Raw genomic sequence first — 25,974 nt, forward strand, 5'->3', positions numbered from 1 at the left:
AGCCCATCATTCCCGGGCCCCAGCCCATCATCCCCGAGCCGGGGGGCCCCAGCCCGGCCCCGGGCCCCGGGCCGCAGCCTCGGCTGCTCCCAGCTTCATGTCCGACCGCTCGCTCGGGGTGCGTGGGACGCGGCGGCCACCCGCCCCTCACACCCGGCCGCCTGGGAACGGCACCACCACGGAGCAGAGCGCACCGAGAAACGGCGTTTTGCTGGGAACCGGCTGCCCTCTAGAGGGTCCGCTCCGGTGCGGCCTGAGGAAAAAGGGGTGGCGGGGCCGGGCTGGGACCCCCGCGCTGCACAGCGGCCCTGCCGGCCACCGGGGGCCAGCAGCAGCCACCGGGGGCCAGCAGCAGCCACCGGGGGCGGCCGCCGCGCTGCACGCACCGTGCCTTTACGGAGGAGACCCTCCCATGGGACCGACTGGACCACAAGCAGGAGATGTGGGAAGCTGCATCACGCCAAGGGGTCACGTCCCCGTCGGCTTCGACCTCGAGGCCCTCGGTAAGTGTTGGCAGCGCGGTGCTGTGGCTGGGGGCTGGCAGGGGGACGCCCACGGCCCTGGCATCGGGGTGCCCGTAGCCCTACCCGCCCCCTGCTCCAGTTCCTCGGGCCCCCGCGTCTCCAGCCTTCCCGCGGCACCCACCCCTGGGTAAGAGATGAGCCAGCACAGAGCTAAGCAGACACCTTCACCTGCCTCAGGCGGGGTGCTGTCCCCAGGGCAGGGACACCTGCACCAGCTCCCCATGGCCCCTGCGCCTCCCTCCTGCCGAGCCCCCTCCTCCCCCCGCAGCCCCCCCGCCAACAGCCAGTCACTCTTCCCATGAGGGGATCCATCTTTCAGGGGCATGTAACACAGCCGTGAAATTTCACTCTGGGCTGGAACTCGGCTCAGCAGCAGCAGAGAGGGCTGGGAAGGGCCGGACCCAGTGGTTACAGGTGCGAAAAGCACTTTTTACAATGAGCTTTTCTAACTTGGGAGGAACGGCTTCAATCCCTGCGCTGTCCTGCCGCGCGGGCCTCGGTGTGCGTGGGTGTAGGGTAAGCAGCCTGCAGGATGCCACCACATCCCACCTGGGGAGAGGCATGGCCTGCCCAGGAGGGGCTGGGGACAGAGCGGAGAACTCCGCTGATGCAGCAGGAGCAGCACTTCTAGAGAAAAGGGGAATTCTCCCCAGAAAGGGTCAAAAAGAAGTTTACGCACCTCCAGAGAGCCAGAAGAGATGGAGATTGGAAAAACACATCAACATCAGTAACCATCCCAGTGAAATCCTGGTGGAAATGCACCGCTTCTGATTGGGCAGAAATTCCCATCCAAAGGGGCTCCCAGGTCCCTGTCACTGCAGACTGTGAAACTACATAAACCAGCCGAGAAGAACAAGCTTATTCCTGCACGATAACCATAGCCACGGCAGCACGGCCGCAGCGGGCAGGGAAGGGCCCTGCAAGCCCCAGACAGCCCCGGGGTTCCATGCTCACCCTGCGCTTCCACCAGACCTGCTGCTGCACCGAGGGGCTGCGGGACCTCCCCAGACACACCACGCTGGCACGGTTCTGAAAATCTCAGTAACACTTTTTAATATACAAGAATCAAAAGTACAGCAGTTTTACAATGTAGGAAAATTTAATACATACTATATAAACAACGTATTTACATCAGAAATCACTAGGACAGTGGCATTTTTTTTTTTTTCACAAATATAAATTAATATTAATTACTGTTTTTAGTCAACAGGTTTAAAAGTCCAATTTTTTTACAGTAAGAGTCCTTCTCTCCCCAGAGGGGAGGCAGAGGTCCGGAGGAAATGGGTGAAAGCAGAGTAGTATTTTTGTGTGGATCATTTAACTGTTCACGTGAGGACTTCAGAGTGCTGTCAAGTATCCATTTTGGTTGGGCACCACATCACCTGTCCCAGCAGCAGGTTCAGTTCGCTGGATTCCTATCCTATGAAATCACAACTTTACACCATTTCCAAAGGGGTTAGGCTGAAAACCTTTTTTTTTTTTTTTTTTTTTTTTTTTTTAAATAAAAGCCCAGCAAGTTGCTACTTTTTCCTGCAAAGAGGCTAGATGGAATCTCGCAGCTGTCTTGGAAGGAAAAGCTGTACCAAATGTTGACACAAATACTGCAGTGAAATTTATGGCTGTGGACCTGTCCCCTCTGATCCCACTCACACCCAAGTGACCGTGTCTTGTTATGGTGCTTACGTTGAGGGGACATAAAATGTATGTGTGTGTGCGCACAGGGAGGACTTTCTCTCAAATCTAATTCTCCAGCTTCATTAAAAGCAAACTCAGAGAAGACCACCCACCACCAGGGAACAAAACCACATGACTTCAGTGTCAGGCTAACGTGACAGCAGGGACAGCTCTTCAGTGGATGTGGGTAGAGCTTTTGCTGTTTGCACAAGAAGGAAACCCCAACCAACCTCATACCTGGAGCCCAGGATGAGCAGAAATTTCCACATCTGGACGTAGAAAATGCCTCTTGCTGGGGTTCAAAGTTTTCCTGCACCAACCGTAACACTGGTCTGGCCAGTATTGCCTTTTGCTACAGGTGTATGGCACAAACCTTCCATCACGATAGCACCGCTTGGTGAACAAAAAGAGCAATTCTCTTTGCCCATCGATGTTTCTTCCATTTTCACATTAAAAGCTAATACCGCTGAAAAGAAAGGACCTCTTTGTTGAATACCACAGCCAGCGCGCCTGCAATCACAGCTTAGTGAGAAACACTGCAGAAACATGCTGTCTCAACAGCTCCCATCGCCCCGGCAGCTCCAAGGGGGACTGTGGAAGACTTCCCTTCACCTCCTCTCGCACAGGTAAACAGAAGCGTAACACTTTCTCAGGGCAGTACAGTGCCCCTAATGAAGCAAAACTGACCTGCATTTGGTGGAAAACTTGCGAAATAAAAACAAAAAGGGGAGCAAAACACTTCCCGTGTGTCCCGTTACAGCAGTAGGCTCAGGAAGGAGTGACAGCAGCAGATTCAGGGGATGCACTATATGGAGGGGGGCACATGGGGGTATTAGTGTTGCTTTGTGTGCACCTGCCAAGGCACTGGCTGGAGTCAGGAAGCCGGCCCTGAACACCCATCTCCCCTCAGTCTTTCAGGGCAAGGACATCACAGCTTGTTAGGGTCAGATACTGGCATCTTAATAGGAGGCCCAGCTTCTATTCCCAACCAAAAAGAGGAGTCTGGAACAGCCTGGTCTTTAATACTGAGCTCTGGGAGATGACGCATCCCCAGACACCAGGCCCCCGGCAGCCCGGCTGCTGGGGGAGTTTTGTGGTCTCCAGGGATGCGACTCTATGGACAAAGACCTAGGACATGAAAAACCACCACCCAAGCTACTTCTGGCCAGCAATTTGTGTGCAACCCCTCTCACCACACCGCTCACCAGGCTGGACACTGTTCTGCATCACACGCTGTGGCTCAAATACTCGGAGAAGGGTTTGCTCTGAAGTTCACTGAGCTGGGCTGCAGACTCCTCTTTCCCCTTTGCCATGCTGGGCTCTTAAGACATTTGTTCCCAGGATTTTTAGGGACCCAATCCTGAAATCCTCATTCCCTCCCTGCTCACTTAGGTGCTAAGGCCCCAGGCGTTATTTCCAATTTAGACAGACAGAAGGTCTTTCGGCGTAGGTACCTTTAGCAATTCAGTTACTGCTGAAATGGTGGCAGGAAGGTGACCACTCACTGAACAGTCACCAGTCCAATGGATTACTATTTAACTCTGCTCTAACATTCCTTATCCTTTGCCTGCAGTAAAGGTTTGTGATCACTGTTTCATGAAGCACAGAAAAAAAATAACTTGCCCAAAGACTAGAGCACTTCAGTGGCGCAGGGAGGTTAGGAGCTTCAGGATCCCCAAGATGTCCACAGGCATCTTCTGACCTTGCAGCTCCCAACCAGCAACTGTTAGTTTCTGGACCATCCAAGCTGCCCATGTCAGAAGAGTAGAGGAGTTTTGTTACGAATTCCTGAGCCCTGTCCACCAGGAAATACTGTTCTCACCCCAGTTTCTTTCCTACTGGTTAGAAGTGAACTAAGTCTTTGCTAAGGAAGTAGGGGGTTTTTTTCCCACATATTCCAAAGCCCACGGAGTCAAGATTTGCCAGTTTTAGCCCTGGAGATGGAAGAGCCCCCACACCTCTTCTTGCTGCAGGGGACACAAAAGCAATCAAAGCAGAACCAGTTTCTTGAAATGGATGAAGACATGGAAATGGTAATACGGCCAGTAAAGCAATGGATTGTCACCAGCATAGCTCCAACTCCTTTGGAGGGACTCTGCAGGGACATCGAGAGGCCCTCTTTCAACCACACTTGGCTGTTGAAGGACTCCCCTGTCCCTGCTTGAATACATCCTCCCATCATCTACACCGGTTACACACAAGCCCATCCCAACCAGTTTATCCCCAATCCCAAAGCAGCATCTGTCACATAACATCAAGTCAGAGCAGGCACACAGCCTTCTACACAATCCTAAGCAGCATCGATCCAGCTTCTCAGTTTGGGGAAACACTGGCTGGGAAAAATTCCCTTGGGTCCACTGGACTGGCGAAACGCAAACAAAACAAGAATGAGGCAGCAAGGTTGGTTCCAATGTTCAATGGTAGAAGAGGGAAAAGGAAACGGGAATCCAAATTAGAACAAAGAACTAGTGAAAAATCTTCCTCCATTTATAATCCCCCAAAATCCTCCTTGACCCAGCAAGATGATAGCAGCTTGTTCAAAGTTTCTGTTGCATCAAACCAAGTATTTCAGACGTGCGCTTCCCCCCCTCTCAGTCACCTTATGTCTTCCGAATGTTCCAGTTATAATCTGGATTGTTTTTCTGTTCTAATGACCTATCCAAAGGTGACCTGTGATCGAGAGGTGACTTGGAATCGTGAGGGGATTTCTGAGAGGGGGGTGAGCGAGGGTCCGATACTGCAGGGTGAGGTGGAGGGAGAGGCTGTTTGTAATCTCCCGATTTGTCTGTGTGGAAGGACCGGTAGTGGTCCGAAGGTCCCTGGCCATGGTATCCCATGGGTGGCCTGTGATCTGACATCCGTCGGAAATCCTGCTGGTGGTAGTTCTGAGGCCTGAACTCATCGGATCGTCGACGCTTAGAATCGTGATGGTGTCTGCAGAGAGAAAACAAGTGGATGGAGATCAGTTCCCCAAGGAAAGCCTGGCCGCCATGGCCAGATGCATCACTACAGACTCCTCCCAGCCTTTCTGAGATGAAAGGGACTTACCTGTCGTAATAATCTCGATGGCCTCTGTGGTCTCGGTCACTGTTGTACTGTTCGTATGGCCTCTTGCGGGAGAGGTTATTTGGTCTGTAGTTCCCAGAGCTCCGGTGGGGTTCTCCACGAGATCGCCGATCCCCATAGTGGTGGTCCTTGTACCAGTGCTGCTCATACTGGTGATGCCGCTCCCCACCCCACATCTGGTTGCTGTTGCCACCGTAGCTGAACTTTCGATCCCTCTGCCATTCTCCTCGGTCTGCAGTGAGGAAAGCACCAGTAAGTGTCTTTCATACTTCAGTTTAAGCCCATTACTTTGCTGAATTCTCAAAGAAATTGTAACTATTGCTGTGCCCCTTTAACCTTCCCCTCCTTAAACTACATGGGCCCAATGTTATTCTTTGAATTTGTTTATCATTATTCTAGAAAATCTTACTCTGTCCTGTTCTTATACTCTTTACATCACTGTATCATTGTGTCTTCTAGTCCAGCAATAATTACAGTGGTAACGTATGTTCCATCCCTCCACCTTTAAACCTGACCAGCCGCAAGTGCCAGAAGGATCAAACAGTCCAACTTCAAGCAGCCATTAGGTCAGAAGAGATGGTTTCTCCTGGCTTGCCCGTGCTCACCTGTATTGCTGAAATGTCTCTTGTTTGGATGGCCATAGTTGTCACGTGGGTGCCCGTGCATCTGCTGCTGGGCATGGGAAGGGGGCAGGTGGATCTTCTGGGAATGAGGATTGTGAGGCACGTGAGACTGGGACATCACAGAATCGCGGCTGGAGCCTGAAGGCTCTGGGCGGAATGGCTTCTTCATGCTGGACATGTCCTCCTTCTTCTTCTGTTCCTGCAAGGTAGAAGAGAGGGTTACAGCTCAACTGCTACTCCACCAGAAGATTCAGACTGTGTGAGCAATGGCCTTGTCTGTCAGGCTCTGGATTCTTCCGTAGACTCTGCACACTGTGGGCCACCCACCCCTGAGGACTTGGTGAACCAACTGTGCCCAAGCATGGTGTGAGTGGCAGCGGCACAGATGCGGTGGAGGACAGGCACAGTTCTGCCCCATGCAGCTCCGCTTCCACGCCCTGTCTCTACAGGGCAGCACTCCTAGGCTCGTCTCTCTAAAGGTCAACTCAACACAACGTGCCACACCAAGTAAGGCTTTTTCCTGGTCAGAACAGCCAGGACAAAATGACCAGTGTTGTTAGGTGAAGGGAGAAATGGCACCTGAAAGAGGAGGCAAATGCAACCAGACTGTTAAGAAAATCACAACAACAATAAAGCAAGCCCATGATAAAGAGGAAGAAAGTATTGACACTTCCAAGTGCAACAACTTTTAAGACAGCAACTGGAGGGAAGGTACTTCAGATCTCACCTCCTCTTCCTGCGATCTTTTCTTATGAGCCATCTTGTAGAGTTTGTGCAGTTTTCTGGCATCAAATTCTGTGAATTTTGACACAAATATCCATAGGTTCCTAGAAAGACACGAACATTTTCTGTTAATCGCTACATCAGCAGTTTAACTGCCAACTGCTTTCAGACCAACACCAAATCAGTTCCACCCTCTCTGGAAAACAGTCTCAACCCAGCTCAGGATGGGATGATCAGAAGAGCTGGAGCCAGGTTCTTAGAAATAAAATAAAGAGGTTTGCACTCATTTGTCTAAACTAGCTCTGAAACCAATTTAAATGAAACCAGCACAAACTGCAGACTAAGCCCTCACCTAAGACTGGTCATGGACTGAGCGGGCTAGAGAACGCAAGATTTCACACATCAAATGAGAGGCAAATAGCACACTCATTCACATAAACCCAGCAGCCTCTGACTACCATTTTTAAATATCACAGACCAGCCAAAGACGACAAAATAATCCCCCACCTTCTCCATAGCTTGATATGATCCTGGTCAGTGTAGGCTTTAAGGCACTCAGAGATGCGGTCTCCAATTTTTAGGAGGCAGTTGCGTGTGTGCTCCAGCTGTTCTTGAACTGTCAGTCCCTTATCAGGCTTATCGAGTTGCTTCAGTGCTTTTTTGACTGGTCTCATCCTTTCCTTGCACTTGAAAAAGCAATAGAGAGCAGAAAGTGATCCATTTGGCACAAGGGTCTACACTGTTCCCTTGTTAATCAGACAGAGCTGAAAGAAGTTCATTAGCATGAGATACTAACTTTATCTGACCATTAGGCAAGGAGAAATCAGCTATGAAAATAGCAATTTGTTGGACATGCTGCAGAAAATGATCAGGAAAAGCCGAGAGACTCTCCACTTCCACTGCGCCTGCCTTTCAGAGGGGAACAATTTGCTTTGCAAACCATAACCACACAGTGTCTTGCACTGATCCCACGGCAGGCAGGGAAGCGTAACAGAGCATCGACATGCTGAACCAACAGCCCCAGCTGAGGAGCGCTCACTCAATAGCCTCCCTGTCCACCCCCATCTGTGGCTGCTTTAATCTATCGCTTTTACCAAAACTGGAAGACATGAGATGAAAGCACCATCTTTATCAGCTGTGCGCATCAACGCTGCGCACAGACAGCGGATCAGACAGGTTTCTACTGCCTGACTGGATCTTTCATGCATCACAGAGGGAAAGTTAAAGAAAAAAACCAGACAAAAACAACACAGGACCTGCAGCAAATGTACAGGGAAATGCTGAAATACCACTTTTTGAGAACAGTTCCGTAAACGCAAATCTGTGTAAGTCAGGCCAAGGAGAGTCTGCCATGACCACTTCTACTGAAAGGCTACTTTTACAACAAGCCTTGCAGGTGTGTTTGCTGCAAGAGCATTTACACAACCAGGGACGTGCTTACAGCTCAGACAACTCTGTACCTCCTACAGCCGTACAAGGCCGCCCTCAAAATTCTCCTGTATTTCCCCACCTGGAAGAGCTGCAATGGCTCCCTGGCTTCTACAGGAGAGACACGCTGCCACATAAGGCTGCAGGGTCTTCTGTAACCCAGGGCTTCCAAACGAGTGGTGGAAACTTATCAGGTGAAGAAGAGAGCCCTTCTGCATGTTCTGTTGACATGCTGCCACCTTCTGCCCTGGCTGGCATCCCTGGCAGAGGGAGGGGATGAACACGTGCGCTCATGCACAGCAGAATTGTGAAGGGAGTTAATCTGAATCCTTTAATAGTGCAATCGCCTGGTGAGAACTAGGAGCTGGAAGAGGTTTGAAGTTTCTTCCAGTTGAAGTGCCACTTGCAGCAGTCAGCTGGTTGGCACAGAGGAGGCTGGTGGACCACTCTCGCACAGGGCTGTTCTGCCGCGCTCACAGATCGGGCAGAGGAAATCACTGTGGGGCACTAGGAGGGGGTTCACACCCTGACACCTAAACCACGTCCTTGGACAACATGTAATCAAACCCCAGCTGCCTTGCTGAGCTCCCTACCACTACTCTCCCATCTCCCGAGGAAAACACTTACTATGCTGAATGTTTCTTGGTCCAGATCATCATCCTCATCTTCTCCAATGGGGATCGGTTCACTCCCAGCGGTAATGTGGACAGGACCTTGCGATCTCTTCCCTTTACTTCCAGATTTAGCGTCACCACCTTTAAGCTTTACAAGGACAAATTACACACATCACGTGATGAGCCAGATTGCAGGATCCCAAGCGACCCAACTAACAACCTCTGCACTATTGTTACTGGCAGCTGTTAAATCCTGGGCACTGCTCCTACAGCTTTCCTCCCAAGATCTCAAACTGTTCAGCTGCAGTGCCTCTATTTAGCTTTACGTCATCCCAGAGGGAGTAGAGAAGTCAGAGCTAACATTTTGGACATGAATATGAAACTCATACTCATGGAGAGAAAACCAACACTGAAGACTTGGAAAAGAGGTTAAGCTAAAGAATATATATATCCCTTGCAAAGGACAGAGCTCAGACTAGCCTCATGTCTATGAGGATCTGCAACTTCATGTGATGTCAGTAGTCCTCAGACCCTCCGGAAAGCAATCTCAAATCATGGCCTGCTAGTGTAAATTTTGATTTATATGACTTATCTGAAGTCAAAGTCCTTTAGAGTCAACATCATACCAAAAATCACTGGAAAGCAAACTGTCCCCTACATATGCAACAAAACTTCTTGGTTTGCACTTATGACCTCAGTGCCAAAACACACTGGGAATGCAGCACATACCCGTTGCTTGGACAGGTACTTCAGGGCATTATTATAGAAGCCTTTATTTGAACCCAGCCCCAGGGCAGCTGTACCACAATTCAAGGGACATTTTAGTCCACAACATACCATTGATGTTGAAACACTCATTTTGGGGAGTCCTGAACAGCAACAAGGAGAACTTACAGTCTTGATGGTGTGGACACTTGGATTATTTAGGGTGAGTTTAAATTAAAGGGGAATAGAGACAAGGAGCTGCCAATCCTGTGATAAATGGCAGCTGAACACAACTTTGATCCGAGTGCTCCAGGCTCTTCCCTTTTCCTTCCTCAGCATCAGCTATTTGGCCATATCACTGGCACAGGGACAGCAGTACTTTAAAGATAGTCTGACAAAATCTCTTCCTTTTTGCTCACATTCCACCAAGCTTTACGATATATTGCCTTTTCTACTTTTCATTGCAATTCTTCACAGTTAAGAATTCAGGAGGGCTGAAAAAGGGCTAATACCTCCCCCCACAGTGTTTCACTGATGTCTCTTCACACAGGGCATTTAATGAATCATAGCTTGCCCTTCTGTTCTATCTCTTTAAACTGCTCCTGAGAGTACCACATACCTTTTCTTTCTTGTCTTTTGTCTTCTTTTTTTCTTTATCGCTTTCCTTTTCCTTCTTAGTGGTAGTCTGTTTTTCCTTGTTCTCTTTGTTCTCTTTCTTCTTCTGTTTCTTTTTCACTGGGCTCTTTTCCAAGCCATCCTCCTAGAAAATCAGTCGCGGCACAAAGTTGGAGTCCCTCACCTCACATATACTTTCTTCCATAAAGCTTACATCCTTGAAACACAGGCAATTTTTGAGATCCATCCAAAATTGCCCTCACACCTCTTTAACCAGACAGCAAGCCCTGCTTAACCAGCTGCGATCCACCCAAGCCCTCACAAAAGGGCATTAAAAAAAATAGACGGAGCCCCAATCTCTAACTAGCTGGCAAACTGTAGATAAGCACTGCTTTCCCATGCCAGCTGCGCTGGAGAACGCTTAGCCCCTAAGGTAGATACTGATCAGCACACAAACAAAAAGCCTTAGACTACAAGCCAAACCACTCAAAGACAGAAGGTTTTCCAAGCAACAGCATGACCTTGGTAAACTCCAGCTTCACCACTGGCTGACGTACTGAAGAGGGAAACAATTCTTCTTTCTCCCCTTTATAAGGGCAACAGACTTTGTCCTGAAAAGACCTTTCCTCCAAGTCAGTATGTGGATGTGTGTGGCCATTCTAGGATCCCCCAAAACACTTCAGGCACTAACCTAAAGGAGTGGGTGGGAAAGGTCCTTCTTTCACCCTGACAGCTGTAGATATGGTTTTGCAAGTTTGCCAGTCTCCTGGGAAACACAGCTCGTAGTGTCCCCCAACTCCACAGAGCGTTTGCTAGGCATGCTTCTCACAACACAGCTCAAGAAAACCTGGAAAAGCCATTATCCACCAAGTTGACTCACCTTGACCTCACCCTCTTCTGACTGGTTGTCTGAGTGCCGAGGAGAGGAGAGTTCATTCCCATGCTCATCTTTGACTTTGGGAGCCTTGTTCTCTTTCTTTACTCGTGGTTTCCTCTTCTTTAGCTTGCCCTGGTGGCGAAAACACAGAACAAGTCAGGGCAAGAAAACAGCTACAGCTACTACCCCGGGGACATACCCTATGTCCTGAACATCTTGGCAGGGTGGCAGGAAGCCTGATGAACCCGAGCCCTTTGGTAAGCGTCGTAATTACCTGCCCCTTACTGAAATGATAATTAGTATCGCAACACAATCAGACAAGTCCATACTCTTTCACATAGATGATGTTCGGTGACCTGAGAACACAGGCTGTCTCGCACTATCAGCCAACCACTCATCCTGAAACCCCCAGAATCAAGCAGCCACATCTCACCTCTTCCCCATCTTTCATGTTTTCTTTCTTGTCCAGATCTTTCTTCAGCAGTTTCAGTAGATAATCAACTCGGGTCTGGAGCTGTTTTCCCTGAGGTTTCTTATCTGTCTCAACAGGCAGGATCTTTGATAAAGAAGTAAAAAAAAAAAAAAAAAAAAAAATCCACATGCACCTATCAAACCTTGACAAGAGATATACACACTAGCAGCAGTCCTTCCAGGCCCAGCAAAGGGCTGGAGATGCTGCACCTTCTGGCAGAACAAGAAGATTCAAGCATTTCTTCCAGCTCCCACACAGATTCTCCCTGTTTAGCCAAGAGCAAAGCTCCCAGCAAGCAAGCATCCCTCCCCTTGGCCTTTTGCATAAGTGAAAAGACCCCATGGCGGCTCTATATTTGCTACAATCTTTCTTGTAAGTGTGTGAAAACAAAAAGAAAAGAAAAATGCCAAAACTCTGCAAACTGTATTTGGGACCTTGAGTTGCAAAACTGAGTCTCCTCTCCGTGACACATCAGATTTGTTCGTGACAGCCTTGCCACAGCAGGCTGGTCCCCTCCGGTAACCTGAGACATTGCTACAGCAATGATGCAGATGCAGAATTTTTAGCGGAAAACAAGGCTGCAAGATGTCACTTTGTGGAGGAAGTATCTCAGCTTGCCCACGAGGTTACCTTCATACTTCACTGGAAATTGGCTGGCATGTCTCAAGCAATTGTTCGCATTGTAAAAGGCCTCTCTGCACTTCACGTGGGAGGGCTCCCAGCCACAGCCTGATCTTTGCTAAAAACACTAGCAGGGATGTCATGAGAACGTAGCACATGGGCAGCAAAGCTGGCGTAGAGATTCTTGATGTTCCTCAGCACTGTGCGGCAGTTTGCTCTCCTTCCATTGTGCTGACACAACGGATGGAGGCTTATTTTTAACCTGGATCATTTCAACATGGACCCCATAAACAGTTCTTACGGGAATGACTGAGAACAGAGGAACTAGATGGAGCCTTTCCAGCTGGCTTTGCTGCCGTGGCCAGTCATGTAACTATACCCTCAAAGCTAACACACACCAGTCTTGACATAAGCAGTGTCAAATCTGTGAAAAATTATTTCCACACAGAAATTCAGACGCAGCTTCTTGTGAGATGCTCAAGGAAATATTAAGTCACAATTATGCAATGCACCCTCTATACTGTGCATGTAACCACACATGTCAGCATTACAGTTTTCCTCCTGCATCATTTCAGTGTGGTTCATATGGTACTGTTCAGAGAAAATTTACTGCCAATCAAATAACACAACTCTGCTTTCCATTAAGCCTGCAACATTCCATAGAGGTCACTGTTTTCCTCATTATTATTTATTATTATTTTTGGAGTGGTTACAAACATAAACATCTGTTTCTGGAGTGAATCAAATGCTCTCTATGGACACTGCAATGGACCCAAAATGTAAGGCACAAGCAAAGTGACCCACCTTATCAGATAACTTCAGTTCCGGATCTGTTTTAATTAGCTCCCAGTTTCCATAGCCATGCTCGTAAATTCCCACTAACAAGCGTGAATCCTCCTCCACTCCCCAGTCTACATCAAAATGGGCAGCTTTGACACGGCAGGTCAGGCGGTACCTGAAGGCATTTCAAACAGAAGCTACTTTTAATGCTGTGGAGGATAAAGCAAAGCCACATATCTAGGCTATGCTCTCTCCACTACAAAATCCAAATTCCCTGAACCTCTTCCTACATTGCCTGCTTAGCCAGACTCACTTCTTCCTTTCCTCTGGGTCTGTGGGAATGGATTTATGCAGCATTTCAAACTCCTCTTCATGCTGGATGATGGATTTCACATTGACTTGGACACCAGAAATCTTGATAGTAGGACCTCTTCTTTTACCAGGTCCTTTCCCTGCTCAACAATAAAACACAGCAACTCAGAGAACTCCGACAGAAAGAAGCGCCTCTAAAAATGTCTAGGCACACAGAGATCAAGGCCTTGCCTGCAATCTCCTGTTCAAACATAAGGCTGTCTGCTAAGGCAGGCCTAAAATGTAAGTTTTCTTTCACTAACTTACTTAGCTCTGTAATCTAAACACCTCCCAGTACAATTTTCTTAAAAATACATCTAAGCATGCTGGAGCTGTTGCTTCAGTAGTTTTGTTTAGTTGCAACAGGCAGGGACCCAGCAGGAGATCCAGCCCAGACCGTGTCTCTCCAGACCCACAGCACAGAACAGCCATACAGAGAGCAGGGACAATGCCAGCTCTGGGAAGGGCTAACAGTGGATGCAGCTTTACCATAGAGTACACGGCACCGCTCCGACTCCCTGGTCTCAGCAGCAGTTAAAACATGATCTGCTTTGCCTTGTGGCACAGCATTACATGATCTGCTTTGCCTTGTGGCACAGCATTAAATAAGCTGATTACTTCAGCCTCTCCCCACAAAAACTCGTGTTCAGCAGAAGCCAAAAGACCCAAATGGCACCTTCCAGTCTGAGAAAACTCAAGGGTTTCTCACTGACAGCTGCCCGGCAGAAGGCAGTTTAAGTTTGTCCTTGTTCTTCGCTTTTAAATCGCAGTGTGGCATGCCTCCCCATCCAGCAAGGGAACGGTTTTCTCACCAGCTCCATAGAACACCCCCAAAAACATAACAGCAGCACACAACCTTCTTGCTTACCTTCACTGGGGTTTTCTTTCAGCTGCTCCTCATATTCTTGCATTGCTGACACACAGCTATTGTGGATGAGTTCTCCTAACCGTTTCAGATCAGCCACAGACTTATCCACCAGCTCAGCATCCCGGGCAATACACTCCAGCCTACGAAAGGGGAAAAAAGTTTTGTATTTGATACAGCTTATTTCCTCCCAGTCACTTCCTCAGCAATTGTTTCATAGCTTTTAGTAGTCAATGCTATATATCTATGAATGTATGAAACCTGCATGAGTCGAGTTCATGCAAGAAACAACACCGTTTTAGTCTTTTTTTTTTAGGTCTAACAGCTGCAGTACAGTGCAGATGTAGTATAACATCCAATCCTTTGGGTCTTTCAGTATTAAACCCAAGGTGAGAACTATCTTGGGCACAACAGGTGCCCTCTGTGACTGTCCAGTGTTCTTTCACATTCTCACAGCTCCACATTAACTCCATTTGATGGTCAAAAGCTGCCATCTGGTGTCCCTTTTGCCTGGCTGAAGTTAGTAACATCAAGGTCCACACACAAACCTTGTGCTTCACAACAGAAGAGTATAACCAGCTGAAAAAACAGTCATTTCTCATACAACATATATGGATCCCTGCCTCAGCTCTGAGACCTCAACAAGGGCTACAGCTTTCCAGACCCAACAGACATGCCCGTCTCCCTCCCTCCTTCACACCAGGTCACAGCACTCATGCAGCGCTCTGCAGACCCCCGCTCGAGGATGACGTGCGCCTCTCTTCCCTTCAAGAGGGATATGGCAGTGAGAGAAAGACGCTCTGAATTCATTCTTGAAACTAACACACACAGAGAAGCTTGGCAAGCGTTTTGGGTAGCATTTGCTGTTCAAACAGCTGATACCTCTCCTTTCTAGGCAGACTGGAAATGCCCCAAGGGCCAGACTCTGCCAGCAGGATGATGCTGTGTACAGCCCAGCACCACTACTGCTCTAGCTGTTTTTTGGCCAACATTCATCAGCACCATCAACCGAGACATGAGGGGCTGCATAGCAGTGCTAGCGTTACCGATCACACGACAGCAAGGCTTTGTGCTGTCCATGGAGGTTGTATCAAACACCCAGAGCAATGTGTGTATGGCTGTGCTCACGAATACAACATCCCCCCGGTGACTCCCCTCTGGTGCAAGCCCAGGCTGGGACTCACCGTTCAAGAGGCAGTCCAAACTTCTTGTAAGCCTTGATAAACCTAAGCAAAAAAAAAAAAAAAAAAAAAAGAGAGAGAAAACAAAAACTAAACCAACTGCCATAAAAAGTAGGTCTCCAATATCACAAATATGCTTGAACATATTAATTACAGCCTGCCATGTTATCAACCTTGCATTCCATACTGATTAGGCTAAGCATCACTCAGCACTGGGAAGCCTAATCCATTAGCCCCCAAAAAGAGTTTTGTGACCTTGGCTGGAGAAGAACACAACATTATTGTGAATGTTTGACAGATGACGGGGAAAAGAAAAAAAAAAAAATAGAAAGAGTTATAACTGTAGTGTAAAAAAAATTTTTAAAAGTATTGGCTCACACCATGTTGGTAATTAACTTCATTTTTCCAAGGAGAAGAGAGGCATTAAATCAATGCCATCAGTATTTTTAACGCTCAGGCTACAAGTGTAACAACCCATTACAGAAGAGCCAAATGTGGTGCAATCCATCACAGAGGTTTGCAGACAAAAATTGCTATATATTTTTACGTCTTGTTTTTATTGTGAAAATCACTGCCATAGCTAACAACTTCAGGGCAAGAGTCAGGCACCGTTGCTGCAACTGAACAGTGCCTTGTGCTGGGAGCAGACCCAACAGCTTCAACTACACATTTTTAAAATTAGTTAATTTTTTCCCCTTCTTTTTTTTCATCTTGTGCTCTTTCAGGTTCTACATCACAATAACTAAATGGCTGATATATTTCACATCGCAACACCTCCTTCCTTCTCTATGGTTTCAGGCTGGATATGGGGCAGCTTCCACAATCCAAAAAGTCTGACCAACCTCCTGTTAAAAAACACATTAACTCAGAGATGGAGAGAGTCAAGTCACAACTCTCTCTTTTCCATCTTTGGTTGGGTATCTGGGCAGAGCCATAAGCAAAGACATTTGGGAAAGCTCAAGAGTCAGAAGATACGAGAAGAAAGTAACGCTCTGGAATTCAGCCTGCAGCTCACTTCAGGGACTGACAGCGCAGAAGAGGACACACAACCACTGGGATAAACAGGACCAGTGGCTTCTCATGGAGTCATTTTGCCAGAGCTTGTCTTTCACTTAAAGCTTAAATCAGCAGGACTACTGCCAGAAAAACGTCAGGAAGGCCAGAGTCCTGCACTTCCAGCTGTGTCCCATAGCACCTAAGACCTCACGTGTAACACTGAATTAGCTCAATCCACTCAGCCCAGGAAGGGCACTTACAAAAAGGACTAATTTCAGGAAGTTAGCAGGTTCACTAAAGTAGCCTACTAAAGACAATCCAGTCCATTTTGCACAGACCTGAATGTTAAGGTCATCAGCTGGGAGCAAACTGAATTACACAAAGGTGCAGAAGCTGGCCCAATGAACCAGCTCTACACCTCAACTACTGACGTGCTTACAGGAGAACAATTCCTGGACTAATCAGGGGTTTTCTCCACCTGCATGGGATTTCTGTATTTGTTTTCTGAACTGTCTCACGCTCAGCACTGACCTCCTGATCTCAGCATCAGTAAATCCTTCCACAGTATCTTTTCTAACACTCCGAGGACGCCCCCTGCGCTTTGGTCTCTTCTCATCATCAGTATCGTCCGTCTCACTTTCTGATGCAGATGACCTCTGAAGCCTTCTCTTAGTTTCTGCATCTGATTCACTGTCATTCGTCTGAGCCTGTATGTACCAGAAAAACAGCAGTACAGTTAAAGCTGCTAATCTGCCAACCTTTTCTGTCCCTCCCATGAGCTGCCACTGTTTAATGTTCCAACTGTAAAACACCTCAGCATCTCTTCCTGAAGATGCAGGAGCCCACGTAACCAACCCAGAGAGGCTGTCTTGTAGTTTCCAGCTAGCTAAGGGTGTTAAGGTGGCCATCCTTCCCTTTACAGCCTTCTACCCAGAAGTTTCACGACTGCATTTTGATTTATTAAGGTATAAGATACACTAAAACATATTGATTACCATGGTTTTGTGCCACAGCCCCTTAGACTCTTTTGAAAATCAGGACATCTCAGAAATGAATCTGGAGTCATCTGATACGAATTACCCTTCTCGCTACCTTTAACTTAAATGTTTTCCCCCAGCTCATCCCAGAGCACAGTTCATAACCCCTTAAAGTCCCATATCCCAGAAGAGTTTCCTTGCACAGTCTGCTTTCTGTTGGATTGGGGTAGATCCAATCACCTAAAAGAAGAATTTGGAAAGACACCATCTCTTCTGCCTGCAAAAGCCACATTTAGGCAAAAGCATTCCAGGCAGCTAGAGCACCCAAGGAAAAGAAACAGCCAGAAAACGGCATACAGTGGAGTAAAATCTGCACTATACAGTTGGAAAACTTGCCCTGTGCTCACTACAGGTTCTCTGCATTTTTTCTGCTAAGACAAGATGATTCATACCAAACCCAACGCGGGCCCTCACACTGCATTACCAGCTAGGGGGCCCGATGCGTTATGCCAACAGGAGGTCAGTGTGCTACCTCTGTGCTTTACTCCTAACCAACTTCGGAGGACGGAAAGCAGCACTCAGGTGGCAGGAAGGCTTCCCCTGAGTGTTGCCTTTGCCAGCTCTTGCCTTCTGCCTCTCAGGTCCTCAAGATGGGCTGTACCTTTTTAGTCGAGCTCCGGATTCGAGGCAGCATGTAGATTTCCTCCAATTCTTTCTGCCTTTCTTCCTCCTCCACCTTTTTCCTCTGCTCCTCTGGAATGATATCATCCCAGTCCTTTTGCGACCGCTCGTCCAACTCTGTCTCTTCCTCCTCCATGGTTGCAAAGTTGGCCACCTTTTATAAGCAAAGGAACACTTTTTAGAAATTCCCTCCCCTGGCAGGCATACCTCAGAGCTGTCTGCTACGCTTCAACTCCGTCCACATAGGAATTCTGCCAACATTTCTATAACTACTTAATAATTGATCCCTATGTCACTACATTCCTGGTTTCTTGCCACATCTTTGGGCTAAGAGCCTTTGAGGAAGTACGTGCAGTTTAATAAGTACTGCTGAGCCTCTGTAAGTTATTGGGTTTGTTTCCAAATTTGGTAAATTCCGCATTTTATTCACAGCCTTCAAAACCACCTTAAGTGAAATGAAATTAATACTTACATATTTTGCCAGCTACCAAACCCAGACAATCCCTCAGCATATAGCTTTGTACAAGTCACCTCTTACCGAGCCTGATCTGCCCTGTCTGTTACTAACTTCACCGCCACGGCAAGATGTGCAGAGCCACATTCCTGCACCCATCCACACAGCTGCGGGTCCGTACCTTAAACTGAGAAAGAAGCTCGTCAGTAGCACTGGTGGACACCTCATTCTCTCGTGTTTCAGCCAGACGTAAAATCTCATCAATGTCCATCTCCTACCAGTCAGAAAGAGTGATGAAGTGGAGGGTGCCGAGCACAGCAGGAAATAGGAGACTTTGAGGACAGATTTGTTGAGTGCAATAGCTAAACACACACTGTGCTGATGCGAGCTAAATGAAAGTGCAAATATCTGCAAGGTGTCATCACCGGGAGCAAGGATGAGCTATCTCAAGTGCCACAAACGAGTATAAGTAAGGGTGATGGGACAGGAGATAAGGAACATCAAGGCTGAGCAGCAGGGAAAATTTCCAGACAGTGAGATATGTTAACTGTGGGCTGTTTCCCTTGGGGGAAACTCTGCTACTCAGGCCATTAAGAGAATTGGTCAAAGCACTCAATACTAAACTGTCAAGTAATGCTGCACTGAGGCAGGGGAGAGCAAGCTATTTAACTTCACTGTGCCGACTCCTGCGCCTCTGTGAACAAGCAAAAAAGGATCCTGAAGAAGTGCTCCGAGGAGGCAGGGAGAGAAGTTTTCAACAGGCTGTGCTATAACTAGCTAATGAATCCTTAGGAGCCAAGAGATTCTCTCAGCAGCCATTACTATTTAAGCTCTGACAACAAGGCTCTCCTCCACCCCCTGATCCCCCAAGGCCAAGAGCTCTCTTTCTTCAGCTTCTCCAGACTCGGATGTGCCCTGTTCACCAACCTGCTCTCATGCACAGGGCAAGCACAAAGAGGAAGCAGACACACACGATCCCCCATGCAGACCTGCAAAGGACTACAAGCAGCTGTGCAATTTCAGTTTCAAACTACCTGAGGCTCTGACTCTTCCCCTTCAAGCTCCTTGAAGAGATCTTCAGCTCCAAACTTCAGAATAGCTGTCAGCTCCTCTTTGTTGAAAGGATTGGAGCTGCAAGAACAAGTGAGAAAGAAAACGTGGTTTGAGCTGTTAAGTCAGCACTGCTACAGCACAAAACCGTACCAAAGTTTTTCCTAATTAAAGCAAGGAGCAAGTTTTCTATGCAGCACTCTGGAAAGCTTTTCTGTTCATCTTTCCTGCTCTAGCACAGGCAGCTACTGTAAAGGGAACCACCTCCATCTACTGGAGGGAAACAGGGAGAGTCTGAGGTCACCGTCAATGGCAGCTGTTCCACAGCCACCACCAGGTTCCCTCAGACCAGGATGACCTCTGGCAGGAAGACAGAAGGAAAAACAAGTAATGTATTAAAACTAGGTTTTTATTTCTGATCACCTTTATCCTATGTGTCCAGATTAATGCTTGCATAAGCCAAATCCATGACAATGGCCATTATTTATTAGCCTTATGCCCTGTACCCGATCAAATAAATATTGGGAAATACCAGCAGGTGAAGCTGGTTATGCCACATGCTGTACCAGACATCCCTGCCTCCTGTCACAATCACTTACTTTGATCGTCCAGAGTTGTTGTCCAGAACGGTCCGGCCAGTGGTGTCCATACGCTGGATCACCAAGTGATCCAGCACCATTTTCTTCTTGGCCCTCTCAATGATTTCCTCCTCTACTGTACCCTTTGTGACCAGGCGGTAAATATTAACCTGAAGGGCAAAAAAAGACCAGAGCTATTTCTGGACCTAAACACGCTCTGTCGACACGGCAATGCATCCCTCAGCTGTTTCCTCAGCAGACTGGTCTGCTGACATCTCTTCATGTTCTATATGTGGTGTTTTAGAAGAAAAACAAGCACATTCTTTTTAAATCTCAGGGGAACCAGTTAAAAATCACAGATCCTGTAGCGTGTCTACGGACAGAGTAAAAATCTGCTGAAACAATCAGTCTAAAACCAAACTATCATAAAACTTTTCACTTCTCTAATAAGACCCTAGTAAAAACGGATGTTTACTTTCTAAGCTTTTGAGGGCCAGAAAGAATAGAGTGCGCTAGGCTGAGAAGTTTGGTTCGGTTCTTGGTTTTGAACCTTCCCAGAACCCAAAGCCAACAGAAAGACCTGGCATCTGGTAAATTTGGGTTGACTTTTTGTCTCATGGCTTTTAAATGAGCTTCCCTTGGGTTGGCAGCACTCTCTGGAGTCAGGACTGGGGGCAAAAAGACCATGTTTTCAGAAGCTCTGGTGAGGTGGGAGGCCCATTTAGATGCACACACTGAGGCCACCAGGAAAACAACTCAGGTAACTCTTCTGACCTGCTTCTTTTGTCCAATCCGGTGAGCCCGAGCCTGAGCCTGAAGATCATTTTGGGGGTTCCAGTCCGAGTCAAAGATAACAACAGTATCAGCAGAGGCCAGATTAATTCCCAGCCCTCCAGCTCGCGTTGACAACAAGAAACAGAAGTCCTGGAGGGGGGAAAAACAAGGCATCTGTGAGTTAGCCAGCCACTGTGGCTGTAAAATAGCAATGGTGACTTCAAAGCTATGCAAGGCAATGGAGGGAGGGCTCTGTCGCTTCTTAAGAAAACAGAAAAAGGATTTCCTTCCCACACACCCTACTCATGCAGGCTGAGCACCACTGGCACAAGGCGAGGCAGTGCTGGAAGTGGTGAAAGGTGTGCTATTCCAGGAAGGGCCTGGCATCCATCATTATGGATGCAAACAGCTCAGAGCAAGGGCACCCTGGAGTCCCTTTTGAAGGTCAGACCATGCTGCCCACCAGACTCCTACAAAGGCAGCAGGCAAACACATGCTTTTTGTTGCCCGAGGCCTGCTGGGACCGAGATCAGCCACTAAACAGACTGTTTGGGTAGGGCACGGGGTGCCAGGTTAGAGCTCAGATGCCCGAGCCCCCATGAATGCCCCCAGGAGAGAGGAGAGGGGAAAGGGCAGCTTCTTTGGGCATTCTTGCTCCTTTCCCACCCACACAGCTGTCTCCTCCTCACTTTTATTTGCTCATTTTCCCACAACCATGAAGCATCTAACTATATCTATCTCCTGTGTCAGCCCAGAATCCCCCTCCAGTCTGGGCTTGTGGAATGAGGAAAGGTATTTCTCACGGCTGGGCTGACTGTGGCACAAAACAAGTGTCTCGCACCAGTCACCGTGAGTCAGCAAGCCCAGACGAGAGGTCTGAGGTGCCCTCTCCTATTACACTGGAGACTTTCACATCCAACACCAGACTCCACTGCCTGCCAACACTTAAAATCTCCTTTTTGCCTCTGCCATTTCATATCCAAAACCAGCTTCAGACTGGTGGAATCATTTAGCAACCACCTCATTCTCCAGGCCATGGGGAGAGAATTGTTAAATTCTGGCTCTTCCCAGCCTCTTCAGGACTTTCTGGAGACGTGACCTGCAGCCCTGTTCTTTGGATGTAGGAGATTTAAAATAAGCAATATGGCTAGCTGCAAAAACTGCTATATCTGTGTCTTTAAAAGTATCTGGGGTCCTGTAAAAAGAAATGAACTGAACTAATCCCCTCTTGGCAGTCACAACCTGCGACTGAGTCATAAACACCCGCCGCTCGGGCAGCCCACCCAGACCCTCCTGAGGCAGGACAGCCCCAGCCGTGGTACCTCAGAGCCGTCAGCGTTGAAGTGGTCCAGAGCCTGCTTTCGGATCTCCCCTTTGATCGAGCCGTCCAAGCGCTGGAAAAATCAACGATGATAAAAGAAAGAAGGTAAAGGAGCCTTGAGAAACCGCTGCGCTCAAGTTCTGGGAGCCCTACAGCCCCCTTCCCTGCCTGCAGCATTTAATCATTAAAAATAGCCACCAATTAAAAATAACTGCACTGCCTTAGCCCACCGTGTGGCAAGGGTAGGAGCAGGGTATGCTCAGGCAACAGTCACACAGAGTGACGCTGCAGCTCCCGTTACAGGCTCCCAGCCAGAGTCTCTGCGCTGGCTATCCTATCCTCGGGGTTTATCACAGGACACAGCCCAAAGCAGGGGCCTGTCAGAGGCAGCATTTTGCAGAGAAACTGAAATTTCACTGAAACAAAAGGACTTCCCAGTTCCCTCCAGTATATTTCAGTCAGTGCGACTTGTAATCCCAGCAAGCAATCTCTGGGAAGCTGTGACTCCCGCCGCCCTTGGCATTTTCTCAAGTTTTCAAGTGAACCCCGCTTTTCCACGCTGATGTTTCTCACCTGAAAAGGGTAGTGTTTGATAGTCAGGTACTCTGCCAAGATGTCCAGCATCCTCACCATCTGGGAGAAGATCAGCACTCTGTTGCCTCTCTCCCGCAGCCTGGTCAGCAGCTTGTCCAAAAGAATTAGCTTTCCACTGCTCCTGATCAGAGACTGAACAAGTAACCGTCATTTCAGCTGATGCTTTTCAATCTCACCCTTATGTCCGTTACACAGACACATGCAGAGATCTGGTTCTTTTGGGGTCATGCTTCTCCCATACATCTCTGATTAGATCATCTGGATTTACACAGCAGAGGCCACACACAAAATGAATCATGCAAGACAGATCTTACATTGCATACAACTCCCACTCTAGGTGGCCACAAAACATTGCCTACAGTGGAAGCAAAGGGCTCTAGACTCAAGTGGCTTAGCTGTGAGAACTATTTCTAATGGAAATGCCACAGAAGCTAAAGCTTCACCAGACCTCATTCTTGGTGGGAGGCCAGAAGACAGAGGAAAGTTAAGGAAAAAAGGTGGTAACCAAAGACCCACCTGCAGGGTCTCAAGGCCATTCTCTCTCTCGTTTTCCTCAGGAGGTTTAATAAGGTAGCAATGGTTGCAGCACTTTTTCAATTCCATCACAATGTTCAGGAAACCAGATGTGCTCCCTCTCGTTCCCTTTGAAAGAGCTTTGTAGTTTCGTGTCAAAATCCACCTGCAGGCAGGAAAATGAAAAGACCACATCATTTCACAGTGCAGAGTGGGCATGCTGGATTCTTGGAGGGACAAAACCTTCGGGGACACCTTGTTCAAGCATCAGTCTACTTCCCTCCCTCCATCTCTCTTTACTTCTACAGGAAACTGCTGTTACCTCACTAAAAACCCTGATCTTACTTTCCAATTGACATTATTACAGCTTAATATTAAACAGCACCACAACTTTGTGGGGAGCTTTACTCCCCCAGGAAAGACATAGCCTCTGTCCTGAAAAGCCAGCCAGCTGAATTGTATCACTCTACAAAAGCACCCCCAGTGGTCTGCAGATGCTCTTTTAGAAGAAAAGTTACCAACTATCCTACCTCAGATACCTACTGGGAAGCTCCTGGTACTACAGGTGATGGCTGCCACACTGCATTCTGAAGGACACAGTATACTGGAACACATTCCCAAGGCACACAGAAAGATGTGCCCACTTCTACTGGCGCTCCCAGGAACATAATAAATCACTCACTTGTAATACTGCTTCTGCAAAGCAGACATTTCCACCCGGAGGATCTGCTCCACTTTGGCTGGCAAAGATTTCTCCACATCCTTCTTCACTCTGCGTAGGAGAAATGGTTCCAGGACCTTGTGAAGGCTCTGGTAGCCATTCTCTCTACCTTTCCCGTGGTCCTCTTCAAAATCCTCCCAGAACTCAAACCTAGCAACAGAAACAAGGAGCAGAGAAGGGTCTGAATACCTTGTCTTATTGCACCAAACAGCAGCTATTGGATATGCTCCTACTGCACAAGACAGGAGATCACCAGTTTAATGGAAACACGGCGGAGGACAAAAGGTTCACTCTGCTCTGGCTAACTAAACAGACTGGTGGCAAAGCCAGAAGCTCTCTGTCCTTAGGTGCCTTCCTAACATCTTGTCCTTGAGCTCCACGCTGACTCCCAGGGCCCAAAATCCCAAGCTTTCCAGTATTCTGCTCCGCTGCCTCCTGCTGATGTTCACCTGGCAGCATTTTCTGAACTTTCCCCAGTGCCCTTCACTCAGCAGGGTTTTGGCAACAGTACTACGCTTTACACTGCTCTGAAGGCTCTTCTGGATGGCTGCTTCCTCCAATGTGGAGATCTGCTCTTCTCCTCCGCTAGGGAGACCTCATCCCTATCCTTCACACTTTCTGTGATCCAAAGAATTTGGGGGACAGCTCTTTTTGGAGTCAAGTATAATTTTAGCAAGCTTTGGGGCATGCTTGTCTAAGCCTTAGCAGTGCACATAGCCCATTTTGTTTTAAAGAAAACATTTGTTACAATGCAGACACACGATCAGCTAGACAGCCCCATCCTCAAGCAATACTTCCAGAGACTGTCGTAAAATGGTTGGCGAGGGTGGCTGAACCACAGTGAAACCTCAGAGATGGTTGAGATGATTGCTTAAAACAAGTTTAGCTTTTTAGAGATGGCTCTAAGACAGCAGAGAGATTTGAAAGGCATGTATTAGGTTTCCTCATTCAATCTGCTGCCAGAAATATTCCTTGTGTTAGTCATTTAATCTCTGATTTTCCCCACCCGTGTCTGTTCCCCTTTTGTTGCTCTAACTCCACTGAGTTTAATTCAAGGATTTAATTCAGGGATCTCCGCTATTATGCACTCCCTTGAGCCTAGTTAACAAACAAGAATGGACACGGAGGTATTTTCTAAAGGACCAGGAGGAGACTTACTTCTCTGGCATGATGAAATGCAGCAGGGACCAGAGCTCTTTGAGTGAATTTTGAAGTGGGGTACCGGTAATCAGCAGCCTGTGGTTGGACTTGAAATCAATCAATGTTTTATACAGCAAAGAGTCATCATTTTTCAACCGATGGGCTTCATCCACGCCTAGAAAGGCCCAGTTAATACTTCCCAAAACAGCCTGGAGGGAAAGAAGAAAAAAAAAACAGCCCCCAAGGAGACACAGGGTCAGACAAGCCCCACCACCTTGCACATGCCCCTCTCTCCATGGCCAGGAAGCAGTGCAGTGTTTGCTTTCCAGGATGTCCTGCCCCAGCCCCAGTGCTGGACCCACCAAAGGAGCTGGGCTCACAGAGTTTGTTGTTCACAAAATCTGGTGACCAAGGCACCCACGCTAGTTTTGCCTCCCTGGAAAGGTGAAAAGTAGCCATGCTGTATAGCGCTCCTGCTGTATAGCACTCCTGCCGTATCCAACAGTCTTTCAGCAAGTATATCTATTTTAATCCACCTTCGCTTCACCCAGAAAGCAGAGTCCTCCCCCAGCCCCCTACTCTTCCCTTTTCTCCATGCTCCTGCGGCCCTGCTGTAGCACTGGAGCAGCAGCAGGAGAGCAGACAAACAAGCCTATAAAGTTAAGGTAATCTGAGTTCTGATTTTTTTTTTTTTTTTTTTACATTAGTATTAAGCTTTTTTGTTTTCTGCTAGGACTCAGTGATGCACTGACAGGGATGATGAGCATTTCCTAAGCAGACAGATTTCTTCGAAGTGTAAAAATCCAGGTATTGTTTACACTGTGGCCAGCAGTTCAGTGTAATATTTTGTCCTCTTAACTAGCCTAAATTAAGCCAGGTAAAATCCCTGCCTGGTGTTTTACAAGTAAAAATAACACCACAACTGTGCAGTACAAGAGCGAAAACACTGTAACAGGTGTCCCACATTCCCTTTGCATTACTGGCAGCAAAAGCAAACAGTAGCTGTATGTTCTCCAGCACTACAGAGGAAAGAGGTGAAGCCCCCTAGCTAGGGCC

The 25,974-nt window shown here is 47.8% G+C and overlaps 1 protein-coding gene across 12 annotated transcripts in view; it reads right to left on the reverse strand.

The window, feature by feature from the left end:
• Positions 1–1,983: 1,983 nt before the first annotated feature.
• CHD2 (chromodomain helicase DNA binding protein 2) overlaps positions 1,984–25,974 on the reverse strand; it is a 72,775-nt gene continuing 48,784 nt past the window's right edge. For 6 of the 12 annotated variants that reach the window (XM_037394808.1, XM_037394806.1, XM_037394805.1 and 3 more), the window contains 24 exons: positions 24,937–25,127; positions 23,740–23,928; positions 23,061–23,223; positions 22,524–22,676; positions 21,952–22,023; positions 20,630–20,779; positions 19,877–20,025; positions 19,262–19,358; positions 18,409–18,501; positions 17,754–17,927; positions 16,647–16,822; positions 15,123–15,164; positions 13,942–14,081; positions 13,036–13,174; positions 12,747–12,897; positions 11,283–11,405; positions 10,853–10,981; positions 9,977–10,117; positions 8,666–8,800; positions 7,118–7,296; positions 6,615–6,714; positions 5,870–6,086; positions 5,247–5,496; positions 1,997–5,132 (listed from right to left, as the gene is read on the reverse strand). In XM_037394808.1, coding sequence (XP_037250705.1) covers positions 4,799–5,132; positions 5,247–5,496; positions 5,870–6,086; positions 6,615–6,714; positions 7,118–7,296; positions 8,666–8,800; positions 9,977–10,117; positions 10,853–10,981; positions 11,283–11,405; positions 12,747–12,897; positions 13,036–13,174; positions 13,942–14,081; positions 15,123–15,164; positions 16,647–16,822; positions 17,754–17,927; positions 18,409–18,501; positions 19,262–19,358; positions 19,877–20,025; positions 20,630–20,779; positions 21,952–22,023; positions 22,524–22,676; positions 23,061–23,223; positions 23,740–23,928; positions 24,937–25,127 — 3,687 coding nt within the window. In that variant the 3' untranslated portion in view covers positions 1,997–4,798. Of the gene's footprint in view, positions 5,133–5,246; positions 5,497–5,869; positions 6,087–6,614; positions 6,715–7,117; positions 7,297–8,665; positions 8,801–9,976; positions 10,118–10,852; positions 10,982–11,282; positions 11,406–12,746; positions 12,898–13,035; positions 13,175–13,941; positions 14,082–15,122; positions 15,165–16,646; positions 16,823–17,753; positions 17,928–18,408; positions 18,502–19,261; positions 19,359–19,876; positions 20,026–20,629; positions 20,780–21,951; positions 22,024–22,523; positions 22,677–23,060; positions 23,224–23,739; positions 23,929–24,936; positions 25,128–25,974 lie in introns of all 12 variants that reach the window. The other 6 variants (XM_037394803.1, XM_037394809.1, XM_037394812.1 and 3 more) reach the window with 2 other exon arrangements.

Source organism: Falco rusticolus, chromosome 7, assembly GCF_015220075.1.
Source record: "Falco rusticolus isolate bFalRus1 chromosome 7, bFalRus1.pri, whole genome shotgun sequence".
In the NCBI taxonomy this organism is placed as follows: Eukaryota; Metazoa; Chordata; class Aves; order Falconiformes; family Falconidae; genus Falco; species Falco rusticolus.